Raw genomic sequence first — 22,284 nt, 5'->3', positions numbered from 1 at the left:
AGCTGCTACTTCTAATATCACGGTTAAATGGTGGGTATTTACAAATGAGGTAGCATAGTGGAGCCACAGGTGCAGGCAATGCATGGATCCAAAGCTCCATGCAAGGTGGCCAGCCTGAACTGAAAAGCGTTAACAGCATTTTCCTTTCGATGTTGCCCACGAGTGAAAAAAAATCTAACATTACGGTTCAGTTCCAGTTCAATACCCTCATCCTCATCCAACACAAGGGAGTCAGAATCTCCGTCAAGCATTTTATTAGCCCCACCTCAGGCCTTACATTATGTACACGTTGCATTCCATTCTTCCCAGGAGTCGAGCGGAAGGGCAACTTGGTTGGTTCCACTGCATATCGGCGGCTTCAGTGCCAACTGATCGGGCAGAAATGCGAGTGTGTCCATAGCACAGGATTTGCTACAGTACAGCTGAGGGAAAAACGCGGCACCTATTTCAGACTGCAGCACAGCTACAGTCCCCCCAAAACGGGGTCGAGTGAAACTGTGCCCCACAAAGGCTTTCACACACGGCTTTCACACAAAATCGTGGGAAAGTTCTAGAGATAGCGGACCCAATGTTAGAGCCCAACATGTTCCATTTGCACAAAGGATTTTGGGTTCTGTGCCCGAGTGATGTTGGCGTTTTTTTCCCCCCGTTCCTACACCAAGGATGCTTTGCATAAGCAAGCCACTTGAGCTGCTTATTTCTAAAACTCTCTTACAGCACCCACACCTGTAAAATGCCTGCAATCTGCAACGCAAAATTCCATAAGCAAGCCATTGCACACATCTAACTTGCCTTAACCATGATCGCCGCGTTACCACTAGTAGAACTGTTAAAGCAAAGACACGCGTTTTGAAAGCTTGGACAGTGCGAGGAACAGAAGGCAGCAGGAGGGATGTCATCAGCCCGCACGTTTACAACTTAATTACGATTCTAGCCCAAGGACCGCCATCCTGGCTATGTCAAAGGAGGTGTGCGTACAAGCACACTTGCAGAATTTCGCATATTGTGCAAGAGCATGCACTTGACACTTTCACCGTCACTGATGTGATAAACAGCCATTATCAGCAAGCTTACACGGCCGCAGGCTTGTGAACTTGCAGAAAATGCCAGGATTTATCGCAGGCCAGCACTGCCAGTACCAAAGTCACGTCGTTACTTTGCAGTATGTACAGTGGCTAGCTTGTAACACAGCACAACAAAATGAAGTTCTTACACAAAAGTTAAATTCACATTATTATTTTCTGACACAGTGGAATCTGAATAATATGATCACGGTTTACCTGAATTTCAAGATGTTACGAATTTGTAAGAAGTCCTGTAAAATGTATGATGAGTTCAGTTTTGGGATGACTTGAATACTATACTGGGCCACGACGGGTAGTACGAATTTGTGAGCAGCCACGAAACTATTCACAGTAGGAAGAGTATGGTTGTGGTGCGTAGCTGCGAAGTGGCATATCAAATACTGGACTTTTCATGATCCTGGCCAAGAACTTCGTAGCTGCAAAGCCCTCACTGTGACATGCACTGAGCCCTGGATAGATATGCAAAGAAACAAGTGAAAAGTTTTGCACATTCTGCAAGCGTATACTTGACACAACGCTAAGGGAATGAAGGTCCAGAAGGCCGTCAAGAACATCTTCAACTAAAAATAGTCACAAACGTAATAAACAAGAATGTCTTACTTTCAGTTAGGTGCTGTGAACATTGTAAGCGATACTACGAATTTGTGATAATACAAATCCTTTTGATGTTCCAAGACATTCACAGCATCGAGATTTTACTGTAGTGTAACATGCAACTGACAATTCCCACATGCGTTGCTCGGTGCTGAAATAGCATAAACTCATAACACGCTTTGTAACAAACTGCCCAGCAACATTTTGGTCGAACGTCATGGTTCATTGCACCTTTTCAGAGTGAATGCAGATACTAAACGTGATAAATATTTCACAGTGTCCTTTAAGAACAAGTATAAGTGCTCACCATGTTTAGCACAAGCTCTCCTGAAAAATATGAAAAGGACATAGCACACTCAAAGATGAGGTGCCGGGTCAAACAACTGCTTTTGCAATCTCAAACCATTCAACTCAGTACAGAATTATAAGCAATAAAGAGGCTTGTGGGGGTAACCTTTGACGGATGACAGAACACGTTTCACCCTTGAGTGGCTCATGTGTTCCATTTCACTGTGGCCGACGCAAGTGCACTGCGTAACCTGGATGGCGCGTTCCGCCTCAGCTGTGTGCGCACTGTTCACGAAAGAGAGAGAGAGGGAAAGAGAGAAGTTCCACAACGGCCTCTTCCGCTCAGGAGAGGATGGCCTTGCGGTCTCCTGCCGAGTAGCCGCGACCCCCTCCGCACAGGGCGCCCGTGCTGCCGTGGTACGAGAACTGCTGGAAATAGGGCTGCTCAAATTCCTCGGATATGGAGTTCAGGGGGCCTTCCTCGGGCGGCGTCAACTCCACTGTCTCACCCGTGAATTCCTGGTCGAAGTAGCGCGTGTCCGTGTCGGAGGTCACTAGCGGCTTGAAGGGCGGCGTCACCTGTGGGTGAGGGGCAGGGTTGGTCTCACAAGCTTGTTGTGACAACAGCTTTAAACTGTTTAAGACTCATAAAATATTATTTCAAAACTCTGCTAGCCTGAGCCCACGCACCAATAATCTGGCTGCTTATGATGAAGAAGCAGATATTAAGGCATGTAAGAAGATATGCTACCATAGGTCAGCAAACTCACACACGTGCACACTGATTCGTACCTGTTCTACGCACATTTACCAGGCATGAGATAGTGTTAGGGAGTGAAGGTTCGAGTGGATGCGAGTATAAGCAGGTGTGGGTTAACATAACGAAACTCACTGACAGTGATGTTAAACTTGACTTGAGTATGAACATGAGTAAATGATTTCCAATGGCCACCTGTGTTTGCTGCTCGTAATGTAAGTAAAATAAGAGCACCAGCACTAGTGCTGACATCTCATGAAGCTCATCTTTGGACAATGTGCGCAGGAGCCTTACTGCCATGAGTTTCCAGGTTAAACTTATTTCCTGGGGTAAAGGCTTTGACAGTGATGTAACCTTTATAAAGCAATTTTTGTTTTGTTCCTTTTTGCACCAAGAACAGTTGTGCAGCCTAGGGCAGTGGTATTGCAGAAATTCCTTCCGCTTGATTCTATGCTACTCTTATCACCCACCATTCATGGCTGGCTGATCCCATTGATAACACGAGTGGAATGTTGCTCTGACCACTGATGAAACCCCAAAAGTGGGAAAAGGAATAGCATTGGAAAAGGCATTACTACAAGATCATAGCCCAGGAATGTTCAGAATTCTTTACAGTTGAACACATTGTCCTGACGTGTAGTTACTGATGCTCCCGTTTTTGGCTTCGGTTTCTATGTGGTGTTTCTTGCTTTTTGAAAACTGAGCTACCTTGCATATGACCAGACATATAGATGAATTTCAAGCAGCTACTTCTCTGACATGAGTGAGTGAGTGAGTGAGTGAGTGAGTGAGTGAGTGAGTGAGTGAACTTTATTGGGTCCACAATAGACGCGAGTAAACTCACGTCGGGGACCATCAGGTCAAACCTGATGGCCCTCTCGCGGGCCCTCTGGACTGCCAGGATTTGAGAGGTCTGATCCTGGGCCTTAATAAGCATCATCATTTCCTCTTGGGTGAAAGGGGGACCGGCAGATGCCGACATCTCTGACATGACGAAAAGAATCCTAAGAGTTACCCTTCAAGTTAGGCTCAGCACCTTCAGGAGTAGCAAGTGTAGCAAAATTGAAGGAAAAAAATACATAAAAACACAGTGCAGACCAGATCCCAAAGTTACTTTAAATGCACTTTGGCAGTGATTGTAACAATGAAGTTCTAATGCATGTGAATGGCAAAAAAAAAGAAGCAAAAAAATGACTACAGATGGCTTTTGAATAGTCATAGTAGGTGTGGTAATCATGACGGCGCAGAGCAAATGACACAATGGCACGATAAAGCCATCATCACTATTTCCATTTCCACGATAACACCCATCTTCTCTTAAAATTCTACACAAAAAAGGCCCATTTGAAGGCCAGATAAAAACGGTATTCCATATTCCCCTCGATTTTACCAGAAACGTGAACCACTGAGAACAATAACAAGGTATTTGAATGGTATTACAAAGAGACTAACTTCTTTCTATGGGCGCTGCCGCCTCAAGTCAGGCACAATGTGCGTCTGCTTCCTGCTCCAAAACTGCAGTACTGTTGGCGTTACTGCTTTGCCTTAGCCACATCACACTACTATGTCACCGCACCTCCAGAGTTGAGCTGCAGCACTCTTTGCACGAGCCGCTAGCATTCTGCTGCTTGAACTTCAGCATGTTTTGCCAGAACGCAATGTTCAAGGACGATGTAATCAGAGATGGGCTTTTGGTAGTGGGAAATAGGGGAGGGGTCTCACTTCTCAGTGGAATTGCTATTGTCATTCTTTGTGTCTTACTTTCACTGCCCAAAACTGGGACACGTTGCTGATGTCACAACTGCGGCTGCAGTGTCCATATAATTGCGATTGCAATAAAACTAGAAAGCAAATTGAGTGGAGCAGTAAACTTTACCCCAAGTCCCAGAAACAGCACTCACCTTCTTCTGGGCCACGTCGTCCCAGTTGACGGAGCGGAAGAACGGGTGCACCTTGATGTCGGCGGCATCATTGACTGAGCCGCCCAGCCGATGCCTCGGGTTCTTGACGAGCAGACCCGAGAGCAGGTTCCGCGCCTCGGGGCTCATGCTCTTGGGGTACTTGACTTCCTCAACGAGGATGAGTTCAAAGAGAACATCGTGGTCTCGGCTGTAGAAGGGCAGGCGACCACACATCATCTCGTACATGACGACACCCAGGCCCCACCAGTCCACGGCCCGGCCGTAGTCGGTGTCCTCTAGCACCTCGGGTGCCAGGTACTCAGGCGTGCCGCAGAAGGTCTTGGTCGTGGACCCAAATGAGATGTCCTCCTTGCAGAGGCCAAAGTCTGCAATCTTGACGTGGCCCTCCCTGTCCAGCAAGAGGTTTTCCAGCTTCAGGTCCCGGTAGATAATGCCCTGCAATAGACCATCAAAAGACCCTCACTGAAATGGAGGAGGCTCCATTCTTGGGATGGACAAGGCCTTCAGGAAACGAAAGAGACAGTCAGTCCCCCGAAAGCCAGTTTAAGAGATCTTTTGCGAAATTCTGCAAGTCAGCAACCCTGCAAGGCTGTTTCTCAACCAAAAACTCTCGCTCAATGACGTTTCCTCTCCTAACTGCGGGGCTCTCCTAGGGAGAAAGCACGAGTAGCGCCTGTTTTACTGGCTGCTCTTCTTGTCGCGAGTTATTCTTTTCCTGTATTTTTGCGCGACAAAAATTATGTTATAGAGCATGAAGGCTTTCCGAGATTTGTTTACAGAATTTTTGCAGGTGAGAGGTAAAGACGCACCTGGCTGTGTAGGTATTCAAGGGCGAGCAGGATCTCGGCCGAGTAGAAGCGGGTGCGCTCCTCAGTGAAGACGCGGTCGCGTGACAGGTGGAAGAAGAGCTCGCCACCGTTGACGTATTCCATGACGAAGCAGAGGCGGTCGGCTGTCTGGAAGGAGTAGCGCAGCGAGATGAGGAACGGGTGCTTGGTGCTGCGCAGCACACGATTCTCGGTCAGCGTGTGTGCCACCTCGTCCTTGTCAATGACCACCTTCTTCTTGAGAATCTTGATCGCATACAGGGACTCCGTGGACTTCTCACGACACAGCACCACCTTGCCAAAGGTGCCCTTGCCGAGCACCTTGAGGAACTCAAAGTTGTCCAGGCTGAGTCGGTTGCCCGTCGCGTATGTGCGGGTGGAGATGCTGAACTTGTCACGCAGGGACTGCTCGTCCTTGGGCTCAGCCATCTCGACGTCCTCCTCGCTCGCCAACTTCTCGGACACCTGCTGGATGGCCCGGCACCAACCCTCCCTACGTAAAGCACAGAGACACACACACACCCACCATGAGGCAAGGCTTTGCAGCTGTGAGTGCAACGATGCAGACGTTGCCCAGCCTCCAACGTTATGTTGTGTTCTTGACACACGTTCAAGACAATGCTCGTAAGGATTTGTTATCAACCAAACATTTGCTGTCATCCATTTTTGGGGCACTTGAAAAGTGTGTGCATGACTAATGATGAACAGCACATCATATCATACCTATTTGTCCTTGTAACCCTTTCATCATCTTGTGTCATTTACTGTCTTCATTAGTCCCAACAACCAATACATTGCCACTAGTTTACACAAGCAGGCTAGAAACATGTCCTTCCAAATGACCTCTACGCTTTTCCTGTATAATTTTTGCAGCTTGAGTAAGTCAGCACCTTAACTTAAAATTCATAAGCCTGAGCTGTGCTTGCTTCAGATGTTCGCATCAACATCCCAAAAAGCAAGTCCTACTTTCCCAGGCCACAGGTTCTTTGCTATAATTGCTAGAAATTAGCTCCACTCAACAACTTGATTTAGACTGTCTGTGGATGTTCTCACACTATACTTTTTCTTTGGTGTTATAGATACATTATATCATCACCTTTTACCTATTTGCCCATGATGCTTACACATGTCCCGAGGGAAAGCCTCATTTTCAGAACTATTATTTATTAAGATTTCAGGGACGCACAGAACATGAGCAAATAGTATACTTTTTTGAATCAGTATCACAAAACACATTAATTCAAATATTCACATTAACGCAATCAGAAAACTATTTTACTTTGTTAATTCCAAGACCTGCAGGTTTTTGACAAGAACAATAGTCAGTACAGTGAAGACAGCAGCATGTGAATAGCATATTACGTGTGCATTGGGTGCAATTAATAATTGCATTGCTTGCTTGTCGTCTGCACAGCCTAGCACACGACACGCAAATATTCAGAAGCATCAGCAATAAGAAGTTTCCGCAATTGTGGACAAGCTTATCCCCAACAGCAAGGTCTCACCGGTCATCTTCAGAGTCGACGCAGAACATGCGCTCAATGACCGTCGTCCACTGCAGGCCACGTATGATGAAGGTAAATGGCTTTGGTCGCTCAGACTTCATCAGTTGGCAGCCTACAGTAGATGAGAGAGTAGAGCTTACCACTGGTCGTGCCGAATGCTTATTGCAATGATGAGGAACACAAACCTTTTACAGTAAAGTTGTTCAGAGGGTCAGCGTGGCTATGCTCAGGCTTAAGCTTGAACCCAATCAGCGTGCCGTCCTCGCGTAGCACAAAGTAGCGCTTTCGCCAGTTCTTGATGTGTTCCCCTGCATTGACCACATTGAAGAGACCAGTAAAGAAGATGTGCTGATGACAGCTGTATCTGGAGACCTGTTACTGAACAGCAGCACTGCTAAGCTAGAAAATCTAATGAGGTTGACTAGACAAAGCATGCAAGGTTTCATGCGACAATTACCACAGATGGCGTTGCAACGATTTCATAGAGAAAAAGAGCAATCACTGCAGCACCACCTATAGACTGACCTCGCTTGTTGAGCCAGCCCTCCTTGACGATGGACGGCTCCGGGTCGGCAACGATGGGCTCCATGCCGAAGGGGGCCATGCTCATGCCTCCGGGGTGCATTCCGAGCGGGGCACGTTGCTGCGGCGCCAGCGGCGCTTCCATCATCGTGACCCCGCCGGACCACGCCAGCCTACACAACACATGATGGCAACATGGCAAATCAGTTCTGTGGAAGTAAGGTTGAGGAAGGTTAATGAAAGAGACAACTGTCATCCACCCAACTGCAGCAAGAAGCGACAAAGAAAACCCATATAGGTTTCTTAGAAAGAATGTGTCGCAAAGAAACTTAACATCATACACAACAAGCCTCTTATGTAAACTTAGGAGGTGCACTAAAGCGGTGATTTGCCTTTTCCTGTTGCAAACGTGAATGACAGCTCCCATTGCACTTCTGCGGCTTCTAGTATACAAGAAGCTGATTGACATGACAGCTGTCATGGCAATGTAACTCAGCCTACTGGCTTAGCCACGGTTTAATGAATAATGAATATTTTTATTTAAAAATATCCAAAACAGCTTTTAAAAGATGTACTGAAGCAAGAAATACACTGCATGCAACAGAGTTCCTTAGGAGTTGGTAAATGCACTCATAAGAACCACTCGGCGGTTCAGGCTTTGCATATATTAGCCACAACGCTCAGGAGAAACGCAGTATTTCAAGTGCAAAAACAGAAACCAAACACCGATGCATTCTGAACGTCTGCTAGTTCAAGTAACATTGGTTAATTATGTTTGTTTACACCAAGCAACAAAACTTAATAAGTCATGCTATACAAAATATTCCTTCATAGGAGCACCTTTAAGTACTGTTATAGAAGGGCGCCAGGTTGCTCTCACCTCTGACTAACGAGCTTGCGCGCGGATCATCGACAAATGCCGCATAGACGGCTTCGCAAATCGCTTTCACAAGGCTCACAGATCATCCCGGGTGAAAATTTGGTTGTGCTTCAGTTCGCTGGCCGCCGTATTGCTTCTCTGCACACTACAGAAATTGCACAGATAACGAACACTGCTTTCAACTAATCCCGCAACAAGGCTGTCTACGATACGATCAGAACAGACGGACAAACAACGGAATCGCAAGCGGATGTCGGCGCGCTAGTGCGTATTTTCGGCCGCAGGTGCGGATAAACAACAACCTGCGTCCAGTGAGCAACATTTCCGCTTTTAGCAAGCAACGTCAGCTGCACTTGAATGCTGTGACGACTCCGAAATGACCTCGCCTGTTCGGTCGCCCGCCCGCCCGAACCCAAGATGCGCAAACATCTTGTTAGCATTACCGCTGACGGTGGCTGTAGGTGTTTTTGGGGGCTCTCTTCACAGCTAACGGCGCAGAAGATAAGACCGAAGAGATGTTGCAGCTAGACTTTGCGCAATAACACCACGAGGTAAAAAAGCAGACGGGAAAGACGCGAAGAGTTCCGTTAGACACTTTGTTTTTCTTCTCGCTGGCAATAACTCATTCCTGTCCGCAAACAAAATGAGAAAGCTACACTGTCAACAAGGCTTGTGCGAAGGACAACCACTGCGCTGGTGCGCACATTTGGCAAGCGCCCGGCTCGCCAGTGGAGAGATCGAAGCTAGCACGCCGCTCGAAACGCGGCTTTACGGCAAATTCTCTTGTTTTTGAGGGGAGCGCTAGACGAATGGCAGTACACGAAGCCGCCACTGTGAAACTGTCTCCCAGAACTGCTGCATCAAGGCACCGTAAACGCTGTCGAGGTCACGGCGGCAACCTCACTAGACACATTGCAAGGGAGAGACAAATAAGGACACAAAACGACAGTTCACGCAGAGCACCTTAGTCAGCAAACAATTAGACAGGTTTGGTATATCCAGGCGTGTTTTCCACTGAGGAAGCTAACGCAATATGCACTGCCGTAGGAAGTGGGCTCACCTAGCAGCGGCAGTTTAACACCCGGCCCGACGAGATACAATGATGTAAATCCGCAGTGCGACGCACCGGCAGGTCACTGGTATCCTCGGCTTATATCCAGTCAGTGGTGACGCCCCGTCGATGAGCAGCCCTAGCGAAGAAACAGGCGCGCAACGTTAGCACGACCGCCACCCAAAATCTGCCAAGGCGTCCGCAGCCCGCTACCTAGATGGTAAGGGGGCTGTTATCGGAACAGCACGCCGCTTTCCAACTTCTCCCAAGCCGTGGCACCTTAGTGGTGGGCCTCACCAGCAGACTGCACACCAAGGCGGCTTGGTAGAAGCGCCAATTTCGGCAACCGGCGAGCAATTAACGCGGAGACCACGCTCCGATCATCAAAGTAGGCTTAGCGACGATTGCGGCGGCTGTCCTGTGCTGCCGCCTTGCCTCCCACCACTTTCCGTGCGTCGGCAAACAACATCGGCCGCGTACGGCGCCGACAACCGTTGTCGAACAGACGCGCGAACGCGCGTCAAGTGATAGTAGAGTCTGTAGAGTGACGCTTACCCGCCCATGGTCAGGAAAAGTTAACATTACTTGACTCGGTCGCAAGCACAACTTCCGAGAACGGTCGTTCCCAATGTTTGTTTGTTTGCACGTTTCCCGTGCTCCTGTGTGTGACCATCCGCGCCAGCGCCCCGAACCTCCTCTCCGCCAAGTTCGCGAGCGATATCAAACAAGTAGGTTATGATGGGTGAGGCTGTCATCAATTCAGAAGAGTTGCTCTAGTTTTGTCGAAGGATGCGGTGCATCGACGCCGACAAGACTTGCTTTGCCGTTGTTTTTTATTTTTTTTTTTATCGCCCGTCCACATCGAGCGAAATGTGCCCAGGAGAGACGCCAACTCATGTTACGTGGCTCTTGTTTACCCCTGAAACGCTAGCTTTCGGTTCTCACGGCCATTCTGCTCATCTCCGCAATCATAGTCGAAAAAAAAAAAATAATGTGAGAAAAAAGTAGAAAAGTCTATAGACTGTTGCGTCGCGATGCACCGTTCTCCGGAAGTTCGCTTTTGGCGGCGAATCCCACGATCGTGGCGGTATATTTAAACGTAAAATTTGTCTCGAGATAACTTTCGAGTTGCCCATGAATTCGGAAAAAAAAAAAAAAAAAAGTCGTAGCAAAGTGCTCCGATTATCAGGGAAAATACTCTGGCAAAGTGAGCTAAATCTAATCAATAATGAATACCAACACCACGGCCTTTGTGTGTCTGGTCTCTTTTTTTATTGTAATCTTTCAGCACTAAAAAGCATCAAACATAATTAACCAGTTTACCTGAATTTCTGCACTGATCAGCTAATACATGAGCATTAGTTGCTTAAAAAAAAAAAAAGTACTTTGCGGACATTCGTTAAAAAAAAAAAAAAAAAAAAAAAAAAAAAAAAAAAAAAAACACTGAGGAACCTGTTTCACGAAATGTTGGGAGATACTGCAACGAAAAGCACTAACAGAGTAGAACCAAATATTTTATGCTTCAAGCATATCACACACAAGAAAGAGTACATTTCTAAAAACATGTTTATTTCTAGATGATGGCATACTGCTGGTAAAGGATTTCACGCACTTTGAAGTAGTCTTCGCACAAACAACCTTCAATGTTGATTCGGCCGGCTTCATTCTGCAAAAGATCACATATATTGAAATAACAAGAATACTAACCATTGTGGAATTGAAATACACAACTACTGAAATAAACAACTGCTGGTTACACCAAAGTACAGTTTGGTATGAAAGCTTACAGGACACGAGTTCAAATGTGAATTTCTGTTCTGTTAAGGCAGTCCGAAACTTAGAATTCAAGTTTCTGGGCCCAGGATGCGTGAGAGCTGAGCGTTTTCACGAATCCTTTGTCCCATATACTGTTGTGGCCAACTAGACATTCTTGACCTCATGGACAAGTACACCACTCTTGTGACAGCCAATAGAATTTTGTGCACTCTGAAGAGAGAAACAATAAAATACTCCTTTATTACTGCTACAAATGTGCTTTTTTTTTCATTTAAGATGTAATTGTCATAACATATGCTGTGATACATCATATTGTTGCTTTATCGTTTGCATTTTGTATGAAACAACAGAAACAATTGCTCAAGAAGTTTCTGAAAAATTTTGTGAAACTTCAAGGGAGAACCTCAAGAAGAGTGAATGGAAATAGTAATTAGCAATTTTACTGAAAGTAAAAGAAAATCTGAATACCAAATTATGTGTGTTTTCTCAAGAAGTTTGATGGCAAAAAGCTATAAAGATTTGGCGACATGCATATTAGCTATAGTAATGCCTATGTTATGCAGGAAAGCCGTGGCTTTGCAATTGCGAAAACAGGTATGTGGAGAGCGTTTGTTTGAAATCCTTGCAGCAAGTAACTGGTTCCATTCATTCTGCATTCTTTATGTTGTGTCTTGAATAGAGGTTACAGGGCCAAAAAAACACATTTTTAATAAAAGTGCATGCTGCACACACTACACAACACTTCAAACTCTTGAAGCAGTGATTGTCAGTTCAACGAACATAAACTAACATTCTCATACTTGAATCAGTCATAATGCTATTGGATAAAAGCAATCCACTGGGAAAAAGATGAAATTACAATCAATACTAGTCGAACGTGATAATCAAAACAATGTGCACACCTGCACGTGCATGTGTTTGAGGCATCGTTAAAGCAGCGTAGCTGATGGAGCAGGAAAACTGGACGACCCAACAGGAGCTACCTTGTCTTGACTGATGCTCTCATTTAAAATATGCCTCCAGGCCTACCAAAGCACACATTTTGTGTCACTTGATGTGGGAAGTGCAAAAAGCACTGGACGCCAGTTTCGACGATGCCTTCTGTTGAAGTTTTATTTTTCGAGGCTCACCAATGCACCAGATATTAGCAGATTTGAGCAAAGGTAAAAGTGGAGTCTTTATTTCATATGACACATGGTGTTCCTCGTGGAAGAGTTCTGACAGCAACATTTAACGGGTTGAAATACTGTTGACCAAAGTGATTGATTTCCTATGAGCCAGTAATTAATTAAATTAAATTATGGGGTATTACGTGCCAAAACCACGATCTGATTATGAGGCACGCCGTAGTGCGGGACTCCGGAAATATGGACCACCTGGGGTTCTTTGACGTGCACCTAAATTTAAGTACACAGGTGTTTTCGCATTTCGCCCCCATCGAAATGCGGCCGCCGTGGCTGGGATTCGATCCCGCGACCTCGTGCTCAGCAGCCCAACACCATAGCCACTGAGCAACCACGGCGGGTAACCCAGTAATGAAAGAGACGAGCTTACAGCTTTTCAAAGACTCTAGCTTTCAAATTTACGGGACCCTGCAGCTCTTTTTCAACACAGTAAGTTTCTGTGACTACTTAGCTGTATACTTACTTGCTGACTGTGCATCATGGCTAGCTATCTGCCGTAAAATTTTTTCCTCCCACTAGACTGTTAAACACTATTTTTCTTTGTATATCAATTTCCAGGGCTGCCAGGACATTTTGCCTACTGAAATCATGAATTGCCTTGTTGCAGAGTGCTGAATTCACTGAGGCAAATGGAATTGGGAATAGAATGAAAAAAAGAAAAGATAGAGAAAGACCAGCACTGTTTAAAGGGGTCCTGAACCACCACCCGGGCCTGGTGAAAAAACAGTCTGCAGGTAGTATACGCTGCTGTGAACGTCTCAGCCAAATTTTGCAGATGTGCGTTGGCGTGTGGAGCTTACAAGTGGAGTGCGAAGTTGCCTTTTTCTCAAACACTCTCCTTTCAAACAAGCCCTTCTCCTGAACTGTTTCGAAACTGCTGGCTGCATGCAGATGTCGTCATATGCAAGATTCCCATAGACAGCTGCTATTGCCCGATAGCTGACGTCAGTCAAGAAAGCTGTTTGGATCAGTGCGCTTCTTTCTACTGTTACTGTGTATACTGACACAGTTTAATAAACAGGCTGAAGTAAGCAAAAATGTGTGTTTCGAATTCCGAAAAGAATTACGTACTTACAAAAAAAGCCGACTATCACCTGCTCACGTTCGGCCGCAGCCACCCGCATAGGAATTAAAATTTCGCCTCCCTATTCATTGGTGTCGTAGCCATGGGTCTTGTTAATTTCAATTACTTTCTCAACTAGCCTCGAACGACACGAAACTCAAGGTCTGACAACACGTACGCTTGCCAGCGTCGCTCACTACTGGCCACTCCTGGCTAGACACCTTGGCAGACATCGCTTTGTATTGAACTGTCGACAGTGCTTCAAGATGTGCAAGTTGAATGTGGCTGCTAGCCGTCAATCAAGCTGGTGCAAGACAAACCGGTCCGCATCGCGTAGCCGACGCAGCATGGCCAGACTAGAGCACATGAGCGCGAGTGCGCACTCCAGCCCTGTTGTGCACATAGCAAACGCTTCGCATAAGCACTACAAGTTGCATGTAGCTGTGTCTGCTACATAGTATAGATACTGCGGCCACTACAGGGGGCTGCGAAGAGCCCGCTCGCTGAGCTCATTGCGGCTTGCCGAGGATAACCGCGTTTGGCGCATTGTAGGCAGGGAGTCGTAGGTGTGAAAATCGAAAATAGTGGCATCACCGTGAGCATCCAAAAGTAAACTTAAACTGCGTGCCATGGTGATGTTCAGTAGGCGGAGTGTTGTGGGCACACCCCGCTCCACCGTAGCCTTCGCAGTGCAAGGCATTGAAGAAGGAGAGAGAGAGAGGCGTTTAATGATATCAAATGCAGAGAGGTCGGCCTGAGGTACATTCCTCTATCCAGCTACTCTGCATTGGGGGAAGGGGAAGAGCGAAAGAAAGAGGTGCATGATGCATGACGAGATGAGAATGTAAAACATATATCAAGCAATTTGGTCTACTCAAAGCCTACAGTTCAGGCCCGTACTTTTTAAAAAGTTCAATAACGCTTGGATGGCCTTAAAACTCGATTGAATGCCTGGCCAAGAGCCTAAAATGAAGCCCTCCGACAACGCTGGAGGCGCGTAAGGTCATTGCTCAACTTTTGACGCTCTTCCACGTACTGAGGGCAGTCACACAGCACATGACCTATAGCCTCATTCACATTGAACAGCTCACAGTCTGGAGACTCTGTGCATCGCATGAGGTGCACGTACACGCACGTAAATGCTACCCCCAGCAGTAGTCTGTGCAGAATACTGGCACAGCTACGTTGAATTTTTGGCGGTAGCCTAAATTTCATGGTAGGGTCCAATCCTTGGAGTCGTCTGTGGCGATGATCCGAATTTTCCCAGTGTTTTTCTGTCGCTTTTCCGATTACACTTGAGAGCTGGCAGTTAGCGTTCGCTCTTGAAAAAGGAATTCAAAGCAGTGACTCAGGTTCTGCCTAATGCTTTCTTCACTTCGGTATCAGCCAGTTCGTTGCCGTGTACACCACAGTGACTGGGAATCCATTGAAATGTAATGTGGTGGCCATTCTCTTCCGCTAGAGTGTATAGCTCAGCAGTTTGAAGTGCCAACAATCTGTAAGAGCTTCCTTTCATTACAACTCTAAGTAGCTGCAGAGCTGATTTTGCGTCACTGAGGGCAGTCCATACTTGAGGAGGCTGTCGCGAAATATAGTGAAGTGCCTCTCTGATTGCCACTGTTTCGTAGATGTTGGTGTCGTCCTGATACGTAGATGAAACCATCGAATGACTTGATGCGAAGGCACGACGAAAGCCGAATAGAGAGATGTATCCGAATTGGGGCATTACCCATGGAGGCATACGTGGAAGTTCAGCAGGGGCAAAGTATGATGGTATGGTGAATTCTTGGCATTTAATGGCTCTTGTCAGTCCGGCTGTATGTCGGGAAGTGTCGATAAGGGGTGGCGTCGGTGACAGCACAGCAGCCGCAGGAATACTCAAAGAGGTTCACATCGTAGAAAGACAGGCACAGGGGTGATGTGAGCTTCCTCAATCGTATCATAGATTGAGGTGCAACGTAGAACCTCCAGACATGCCCTCAGCATCTGTGCCTGGGCACTTTCCAGCGTACGCAAACATGACGAGCTCATACTTGATAAAACTAGCAGGCTATACCGAATGTAGCTGACATTATAGTATGGCAGCAGGATTTTCCAACCTTCCACGCCAAGGTGGCACAGAGCAGTATATGAAATACTGTAAGGTCCAGGATGCAGAGGATCGTCTCGAAGCAGCAAATGCAGCGTCCAATTCCGGCATTGTGAAAGGAAGGTCAAGACGAGCATCTTTAGGAGGTGGTGCAGGTCAATCCAGTGTGAGACATGTTGAAATATTTGTACTGGTGACTCGCTTACAGAAGAAGCGGGAGCACCGCGGGGGCACTCAAAGGTGATTTTTGACTGCCGGTAACTCCAGTTCTGCTGAACGCATTGGAGTGCTTTTTGCTGTAAGGTATTTCTGAAACAGTCTAATCCAACTTCAAATGCATTTCTCAACTTTGTGGAAAAGTGCTTCAGCGCCCCCTTTAAATGACAAAAATAACCTGATGATAGGCAGTTGAGATAGGGTCGAATGTCATTATATTGAATTCGAATACGACACGGAAATGCTGTCACTATGTCTAATATTTGACATAAGCATATATTCATTACATGCTGAATATCGGCAGAAACATTTTAGATCTACTACTTCCTTACGTCCATGTTCACTGTATTGGCCAATATTGATGGGAAGATGCAGGCTTGGCCAGGATGTGTGACTCACAGAACATACATTTGTTAGTCCATCACTTCTGAATATGGATGACAAAGGAAATGCGTTCAGAGGTGACAGAGAAACAAATGATGTGGGGAAGGTGTGGCACCTGCAAGTATAGCTTGCTAGCGTGAATTGGAAAACATCCGATAAATGCTCTATAGACCTCAGCATGCCTAAAGTGAGCATCTATTAGAAGTCCCATTTGTCCAGCTGCGACATACTTACAGTGTTACAGCAATGTGATCTGGATGGGGGATTATCCACAGTATGTATTTGTAATGTTGCTTGGACAAATATAGATATCTATAGGATGTGTGCAATGTTTAAAACCTCATGTTCTATGGATATCTATGGAACATGAGTGGTTTACCTGGGTAAATAAGAGTCCGTGTCCTTAAGGTGGGGCAACAAAAGCGTGACGTAATAGCCGGGAAAACGCAATAGTTAGGAATGTATCAATGGGGTTCCACTGTATAAGGAACACATCACACAAGTTCATTTACCTTAATTATAGGTGAGCTTGGGTAGATCAAATTACATGATATACCGAAACATTTTTAGCACTTAGGCCTGTTTGTTACAACTGGCCTTCACTGTAGCTATGTTAAAGGGATTCTAAAGACAAACACCACATAAGTTTAGATTGACAAACTATTTCAGAAGTCTATTTCATGTTAATTTCACGGTAAGGAAATGATTACTAGACAACAAAATTAAAATCAAGCTTCACTTTGTTGATATTTCACATAAAAACCTGAGTGCCAGTGAGAGTCTTTTCGAAGGAAAGAGCAGGCTTCGTCGTCGGGGACGGACAAGCCTTGAGACAAAGAGACAGTGCGTCAGCTCGTCTTTAGGTTTCTATTTCTTCTTTGACCTTTGTGCCCATGCACCAAATTCCGCGTGCCACGCGCACTCCTCCAAACCTCTTTCTCCTCGGCTTCTATGCGCTGCATAGTGTAGCAGACGACGCTACCACTATACTTGAAACAGGCGTTTCAACAGCCAGTGCATAGGTGAGAAACCATGTATTTCAAAGCATTTTGTTGTATTCAGGCCATTGTGGCAAAGGAAAAGTTCTTGAAACTTACGAAGCTCAATCTTCGGCCCCTTTAGAATACGCTGCCATTGATGCTAATCAATAAAAATTACCTAGGACTGAGCAGACGTCACAATCTATGATGTCACAGCAAGCTTCTGTGGGAACTTAAAGGTACACTAAAGGAAAATATGAAGTTGATCTAGATGGATAGATTATTTGTCTAGAGGTCTATAATCGTTTTCTGTGTGCCAGTACATTACTTTGTTGTGTAGAAGATTGCGGCTGAAAGTCCCGCTACTGCTCCCTAATTTCAACTGTCCTAGCCAATATGGTCGAGTTGATGTACAGTCAACGACTAATTTTTCATGCATGACTGATGACTCTGACGCCTTCGCGACACCGCCACGCGCGTATAAGACATCTGAAATTTCAGACGCTGAAAACCTATTCTGTCCAATTTTTCGGACTTTTATTGCGATAGCTATATGGACACTCCAGGCGCATTTCTGCCGTCCTCGTCACCGTGAGGTTCCGTATAAAGTCCACGGCCGATAAAATCGTTGCCGTGCACCGTACGCTGTATGTGCGAGTAAAAGCAAACGGTGAGCCGGCAATCACGGCTCGCGCACGCAAGGGCAGGAAGCGGGAAGGAAGTGCGCAGTCTGCCAGCGTGCACAATGCTCCGGAGGAAAGGGTAGAAAGGTGGAGGGGCCGTGCTACTGTGGCCGCACGCTCCCGCTTGGCCGGAAGGCTTCGAGGAGGGGAGGTTCTGCACCACGAGCGCCTGCCCGCACGGCTGTATCTTGAAAGCCATCTGCGGCGGGGGCAGAGTCCGCCCTCCCTGTGTTTGTGCGGCTAAGATCGCATTGATGCGAGCGCCGCTCGCTGCTGCTGCTGCGCTGACTCACTCCAGCATTTTGACAGAGAGTTTCCGCAGTCATCGAGTAAGATGCATTCATGTGTGCTTGTGCACGCCTGACACCATGCTTGTTAATTGAATTAGTGTGCCTATGTTTACAAGTTTATAAGGCCGATAAAACTGCTATCCTTACTTTGTATTAGCTGTCCACTCATTTGCTACCGCAATCGATACTTCGGCTTTCGGGCAAAACTGCGTCTTTTTTGCTGTGTGCAGGTCCGAAACGTCATTAATTTCCAGCCGCCACTACTGCCAGTTTAATTATTTTGAAGCCTCAAACCAGCGCTCCCGCATGCCGATCTATGCTAATCCGCTGGCAGCCAATGTAGTAATTTTGTGCTGTCGTTACGCCTAGCTGCTTAGACGTTCACCATCAAGCTTCCTGCTGTTCGGTGCAGGAAGGATTTAAAGGATTCGCCCCGGTCGGCAATGGCGCCGACTCCGCTTTTTTCATTATCGGCGTTGGCATCGAAATGTGGAAAGCCCGACAAGAGTTTAAAGCGTTGCGTAGTGCCGGCTTTTGAAAGTCGGCTTGACCGCAATACAGTAGTGTTACGCGGTGAAGCATAGAAATTGTACTGCGGTGAAACATACCAAGAGTGCAAAGAGGCTACTGTCACAGGACATAAAATGTTTAACTACACACGCGCGTACCCGCAGTCTCGTGTCATAGTACGAGCACCGAGATGCCTAATAAGTGTACTGGCATGCCTTTAAGGCTTCAGTATACTGGACTCTTTTCTCTTGTGTCTCTCCTTTTTCCACACCTTGCGGTGTACATTTTGCGCAGTACACCATAGGATTCTCTAAAGCTATTTCGGACCTGGCTGTGGCAATTTGAGCCCTTGAGGGCAGTCAAAGGCAGGCAATCATATTTTTTTTTCCAGATTTCTGGCGCTTCTGCGCCAGAAAAAAAAAGGAAAAAAAAAAAAAGGATCCATAACGGTTAATAACGGTTTTGATTCACATGCAAACATTTTTGAAGCAAAGTAACGATAAAACCATAGTATTAATTTTTCTCAATAAGTGAATTCTAAATTCTGAGATCATGCTCAATGCCTTCAGTCAGGGCACTGAGCATGATCTCAGAAGCAGCAATTACTCGCTGTAATTCGAGGCCACTGTTCCAATAAAACAAACTTAAACAAACACAAACGAAGGATAAAACTTCGCTAGCAAAGTTTTGTACCCGTAGAAAACAAAATGATAAGCTCTTGACGCGAAAGCCCTGTGTTTTGCTATGATGCCCATCTGCTAGTGCACTGAGCAGCAGGCTTAGATTAGTGAAGCGCTTGACCGGCTATTGGTCGCACTATGCCTGCCTGAGATACATGCTTATGCGGACCCCTGAGATACGCCCTAATTCTGACATTGCCTGACGTCGCTTGTTTCGAATTGCTGACTTTTCCGCTGAACTGAAAACCGATCAAAAATATTTCGGTTTCACTCTCAAACAAAATAATAAATAACGGTTCGGTTACGTTTTCGTTCCGGTCAAAAATATTGTTTTGTCTCGTTTTTCGTTGTCGTTTCGTTCTTACACACTGGGTGGCGCCACTCCGATTTTCTGTTTTCATCATTTTTCTCACTTACGAAAACTCTGTTCTTGCAAGAAATGGCAAACTCATTATAATAGAGGCCTTATCTATCAATTTAGCTTGAGTTAACGCTTTTCTTTAGTGTCCCCTTATAAGGTGGCATCACCATCTATCTTTCGTTCTTGCATCTTTTCCGGCTTAGCCTGTTCTCACAGTAAGAGCAGCTTTTTTGTGCTGTACAGAAGGGTAACTTACTAATACAGTTCAAATTAGTAAGGCAAAAATCCTTATATGTCTCATCGTTCAGTCGACCTTCAACGTATTTGAGCGAAAACGCGTCGATGACAAAAAAGGTACAAAAAATTGACAGTCACTTCAGCATATGCCAAAGAGGGTGAAGGCGAAAGCCTGCATGTGCAGGAGACATTAATTAAATTACTCAACATTTTCATTCGAACGCGTTGTTACTTCTTACTTGTTTTCTCCCACCAAAGGTTGTGGGTTCGAATGGCTTAATTGACATTACATTAATTAACTATGCCTTAATTAACTTTGCCCGAATTAACACCAAAGGTTGTGGATTCGAATCCCACCAAAGGTCGTGGGTTTGAGTGCCTTAATTAACTCTATGGTAATTAACCTTGTCTTTTTTTTTTTAATGATGAGCTGCATCGAAGCTAACTGGAAGACGACGAACACGTGAGTAGTGGCACAAGCATGAGGGGCAATATGGGAACGCTGGCATGATGAGCGGCATCGGAGCCAGCTGTGAAAGAAGACGACGCATGCATGAGCAGTGGCACGAGCGCGTCTCTACACGAGGCAAGCTCACGACTTTCTGTATTGTATTATGCGTTTTCAAGGCACTGTCTGATAAGGCATTTAAGGCTTTCACCTTAAAACTATTGTCATCAATGGCTCATACCCCCGTAAGCAAGTAAGATGAATGATAAAGTGAATTATGATGGACGATAGAGCAAATTAAGTGGATGACTAAGCGAATTAAGTGGAAGACTCGGGCAAGTTAAAGGCAATAGAATTAAGATTGACAATTAAGCGATTTAAGAGAATGAATAAGCAAATTGAGATGATGGCGAAGTGAATTAAGAGCTTGACTAAGTGAATCAAGAGGATGACTCAGCGAATTAAAAAGGATGACTAAGCGAAGTAGACTAAGTGAATTAAGGGCGATGACTAAGCAAATTAGGTGGATGAGTAAGCGAATTAAGAGGGATGACTAAGTGAAGTAGACTAAGCGAATTAAGGGGGATGTGTACGTCACATGTCCGTCTTTAATGCATCGGCACTTGGGCTTTCACCTTCAAGTCGTCTTAGGGATAACATAAGAGACCCTGTGAATTTTCTTCTCTTTACAGAGTAACTCTGAGGATTGCTGAATACAATACCAACCCTTCGCACTGCCACAATGCCGTTGCAGTACAGGACTCCACCGGAGAATTCAGCTTGGACACCGTTGCGAAGAAGCACTTGCTTGAAATCTGAGAGTTTGAGTTCGTTAACAAAGATGGTCGCGTGTCCCGGTACCTGGAAAATGATGAAGATGGTGTGAAAAAATTTGAACACCAGTGTGCAACATTATATCTCTCGGTAAATGCACTGATGGATCTGCTGAATCGTACGCAGCTTCTGCAATTTTTAATACCTTGTTGACTAGCCAGAAAACAATATTTAATCTACATACTAAAAAGACAATCTCATGTCCCTAGAAACATTATAATAGGCTTTGCAAGTGCAGACCTGAAGTTAGTGGTAAGTATACACACTTGCATGGGATTAAATAATTTGTTTTTGAGTGTTCATACCTTCAAGATATTCTATGTATGTAGTACTTAATATGCTTGGCATCTGCAATTTCAATCCTGTCAACATGTGAGAAAATAACTAGGCACACTGTTCTGTTTACGAGTCTTGTTAAATGTTAGTTACTGCAACATAAACTATGACTGCTTAGAGCACAGAAAATTTGTCTAGCTGAGAAACTAAATATAGTAATTAACGCCATTACATTTATCATCACACAAACTTTGAAATTGTGAGAAATGGCGTACTTGTGACGATGCCAACTTCACTACTCACGATTCCAGCCCACATAACCTACCTGACTGGGTGGCAATGGTTGAAGTATGTACATGCTCTCACGACTCTCGTCTTCTTCTGCAAGAGAACAAAATAACTGAGTGAACAACCCATGCACATCAGCAGACAAGTTATTTACAAGACAAGGGTACGGCAATGTGTAGTTGCTAAGAACCTTCCTTATGCACAAATTGGACATAAAGCCTTCGTCATGGTCGAATGAGAGAGAGACGAGACAACAAGATAGGAGGCAAACATATGTGCTCGCCCCACAGAAATTTACTGGCGAAATTACAACTGTATGCACAGGCACAAATGGAAAAGCATTGACCTAATTGTATGCATCGGAATACTGCATATGATAGTGGCAGAAGAACAGCAGGAGCAAAAAAACACAAGAAAACACAACCACATCAAGTTCAAACTGGGCAAATTTCTGCCTTGTTCTGAGGATAGTGCAAGTGCTCCACTGGTAGATTTGGAGTGAACGACCTCCATCAGACTGAAATGCACACACTGTGTCTGCAGCAGCCATGACG

At 45.5% G+C, this 22,284-nt stretch overlaps 2 protein-coding genes across 5 annotated transcripts in view; both read right to left on the bottom strand.

Moving 5' to 3' along the window:
* Nucleotides 1-237: 237 nt before the first annotated feature.
* Nucleotides 238-10,256, bottom strand: LOC119464320 (RAC-beta serine/threonine-protein kinase-like). Of its 4 annotated transcripts, none has more exons than XM_037725231.2 (8): nucleotides 9,987-10,256; nucleotides 9,441-9,570; nucleotides 7,504-7,673; nucleotides 7,164-7,286; nucleotides 6,979-7,090; nucleotides 5,456-5,966; nucleotides 4,626-5,081; nucleotides 238-2,546 (listed from the first exon to the last, which is right to left on the bottom strand). In XM_037725231.2, the coding sequence occupies exons 3-8, from the start codon at nucleotides 7,646-7,648 to the stop codon at nucleotides 2,310-2,312; spliced, it is 1,584 nt and encodes a 527-aa protein (XP_037581159.1). In that variant the 5' UTR covers nucleotides 7,649-7,673; nucleotides 9,441-9,570; nucleotides 9,987-10,256; the 3' UTR covers nucleotides 238-2,309. The 4 variants fall into 4 exon arrangements, with proteins under 4 accessions (XP_037581159.1, XP_049512448.1, XP_037581162.1 ...); XM_049656491.1 differs by lacking the exon at nucleotides 9,987-10,256 and adding an exon at nucleotides 9,729-9,937; XM_037725234.2 differs by lacking the exons at nucleotides 9,441-9,570; nucleotides 9,987-10,256 and adding an exon at nucleotides 8,824-8,977.
* A 723-nt stretch (nucleotides 10,257-10,979) lies between these two features.
* LOC119464319 (cleavage and polyadenylation specificity factor subunit 2-like) overlaps nucleotides 10,980-22,284 on the bottom strand; it is a 53,786-nt gene continuing 42,481 nt past the window's right edge. Inside the window, exons 14-16 of the mRNA XM_037725230.2 lie at nucleotides 21,768-21,823; nucleotides 21,059-21,193; nucleotides 10,980-11,097 (exon numbers count right to left, since the gene is read on the bottom strand). Of these exons, the coding sequence (XP_037581158.1) occupies nucleotides 11,005-11,097; nucleotides 21,059-21,193; nucleotides 21,768-21,823 (284 nt within the window). The 3' untranslated portion in view covers nucleotides 10,980-11,004. The remainder of the gene's footprint in view (nucleotides 11,098-21,058; nucleotides 21,194-21,767; nucleotides 21,824-22,284) is intronic.

Source organism: Dermacentor silvarum, chromosome 9, assembly GCF_013339745.2.
Source record: "Dermacentor silvarum isolate Dsil-2018 chromosome 9, BIME_Dsil_1.4, whole genome shotgun sequence".
In the NCBI taxonomy this organism is placed as follows: Eukaryota; Metazoa; Arthropoda; class Arachnida; order Ixodida; family Ixodidae; genus Dermacentor; species Dermacentor silvarum.
The sequence above is the reverse complement of the archived record's forward strand: the minus strand, read 5'-3'. Positions and strand labels throughout refer to the sequence as shown.

Excerpts from the sequence above, each read along its gene's own strand:
- LOC119464320 (XM_037725231.2), bottom strand. The coding sequence starts at position 7,648 with ATGATGGAAGCGCCGCTGGCGCCGCAGCAACGTGCCCCGCTCGGAATG. Across the intron at positions 5,082-5,455 it reads TTGAATACCTACACAGCCAG|GGCATTATCTACCGGGACCT; the intron begins GTGCGTCTTTAC and ends GGTCTATTGCAG. Across the intron at positions 2,547-4,625 it reads ACGACGTGGCCCAGAAGAAG|GTGACGCCGCCCTTCAAGCC; the intron begins GTGAGTGCTGTT and ends CCTCACCCACAG.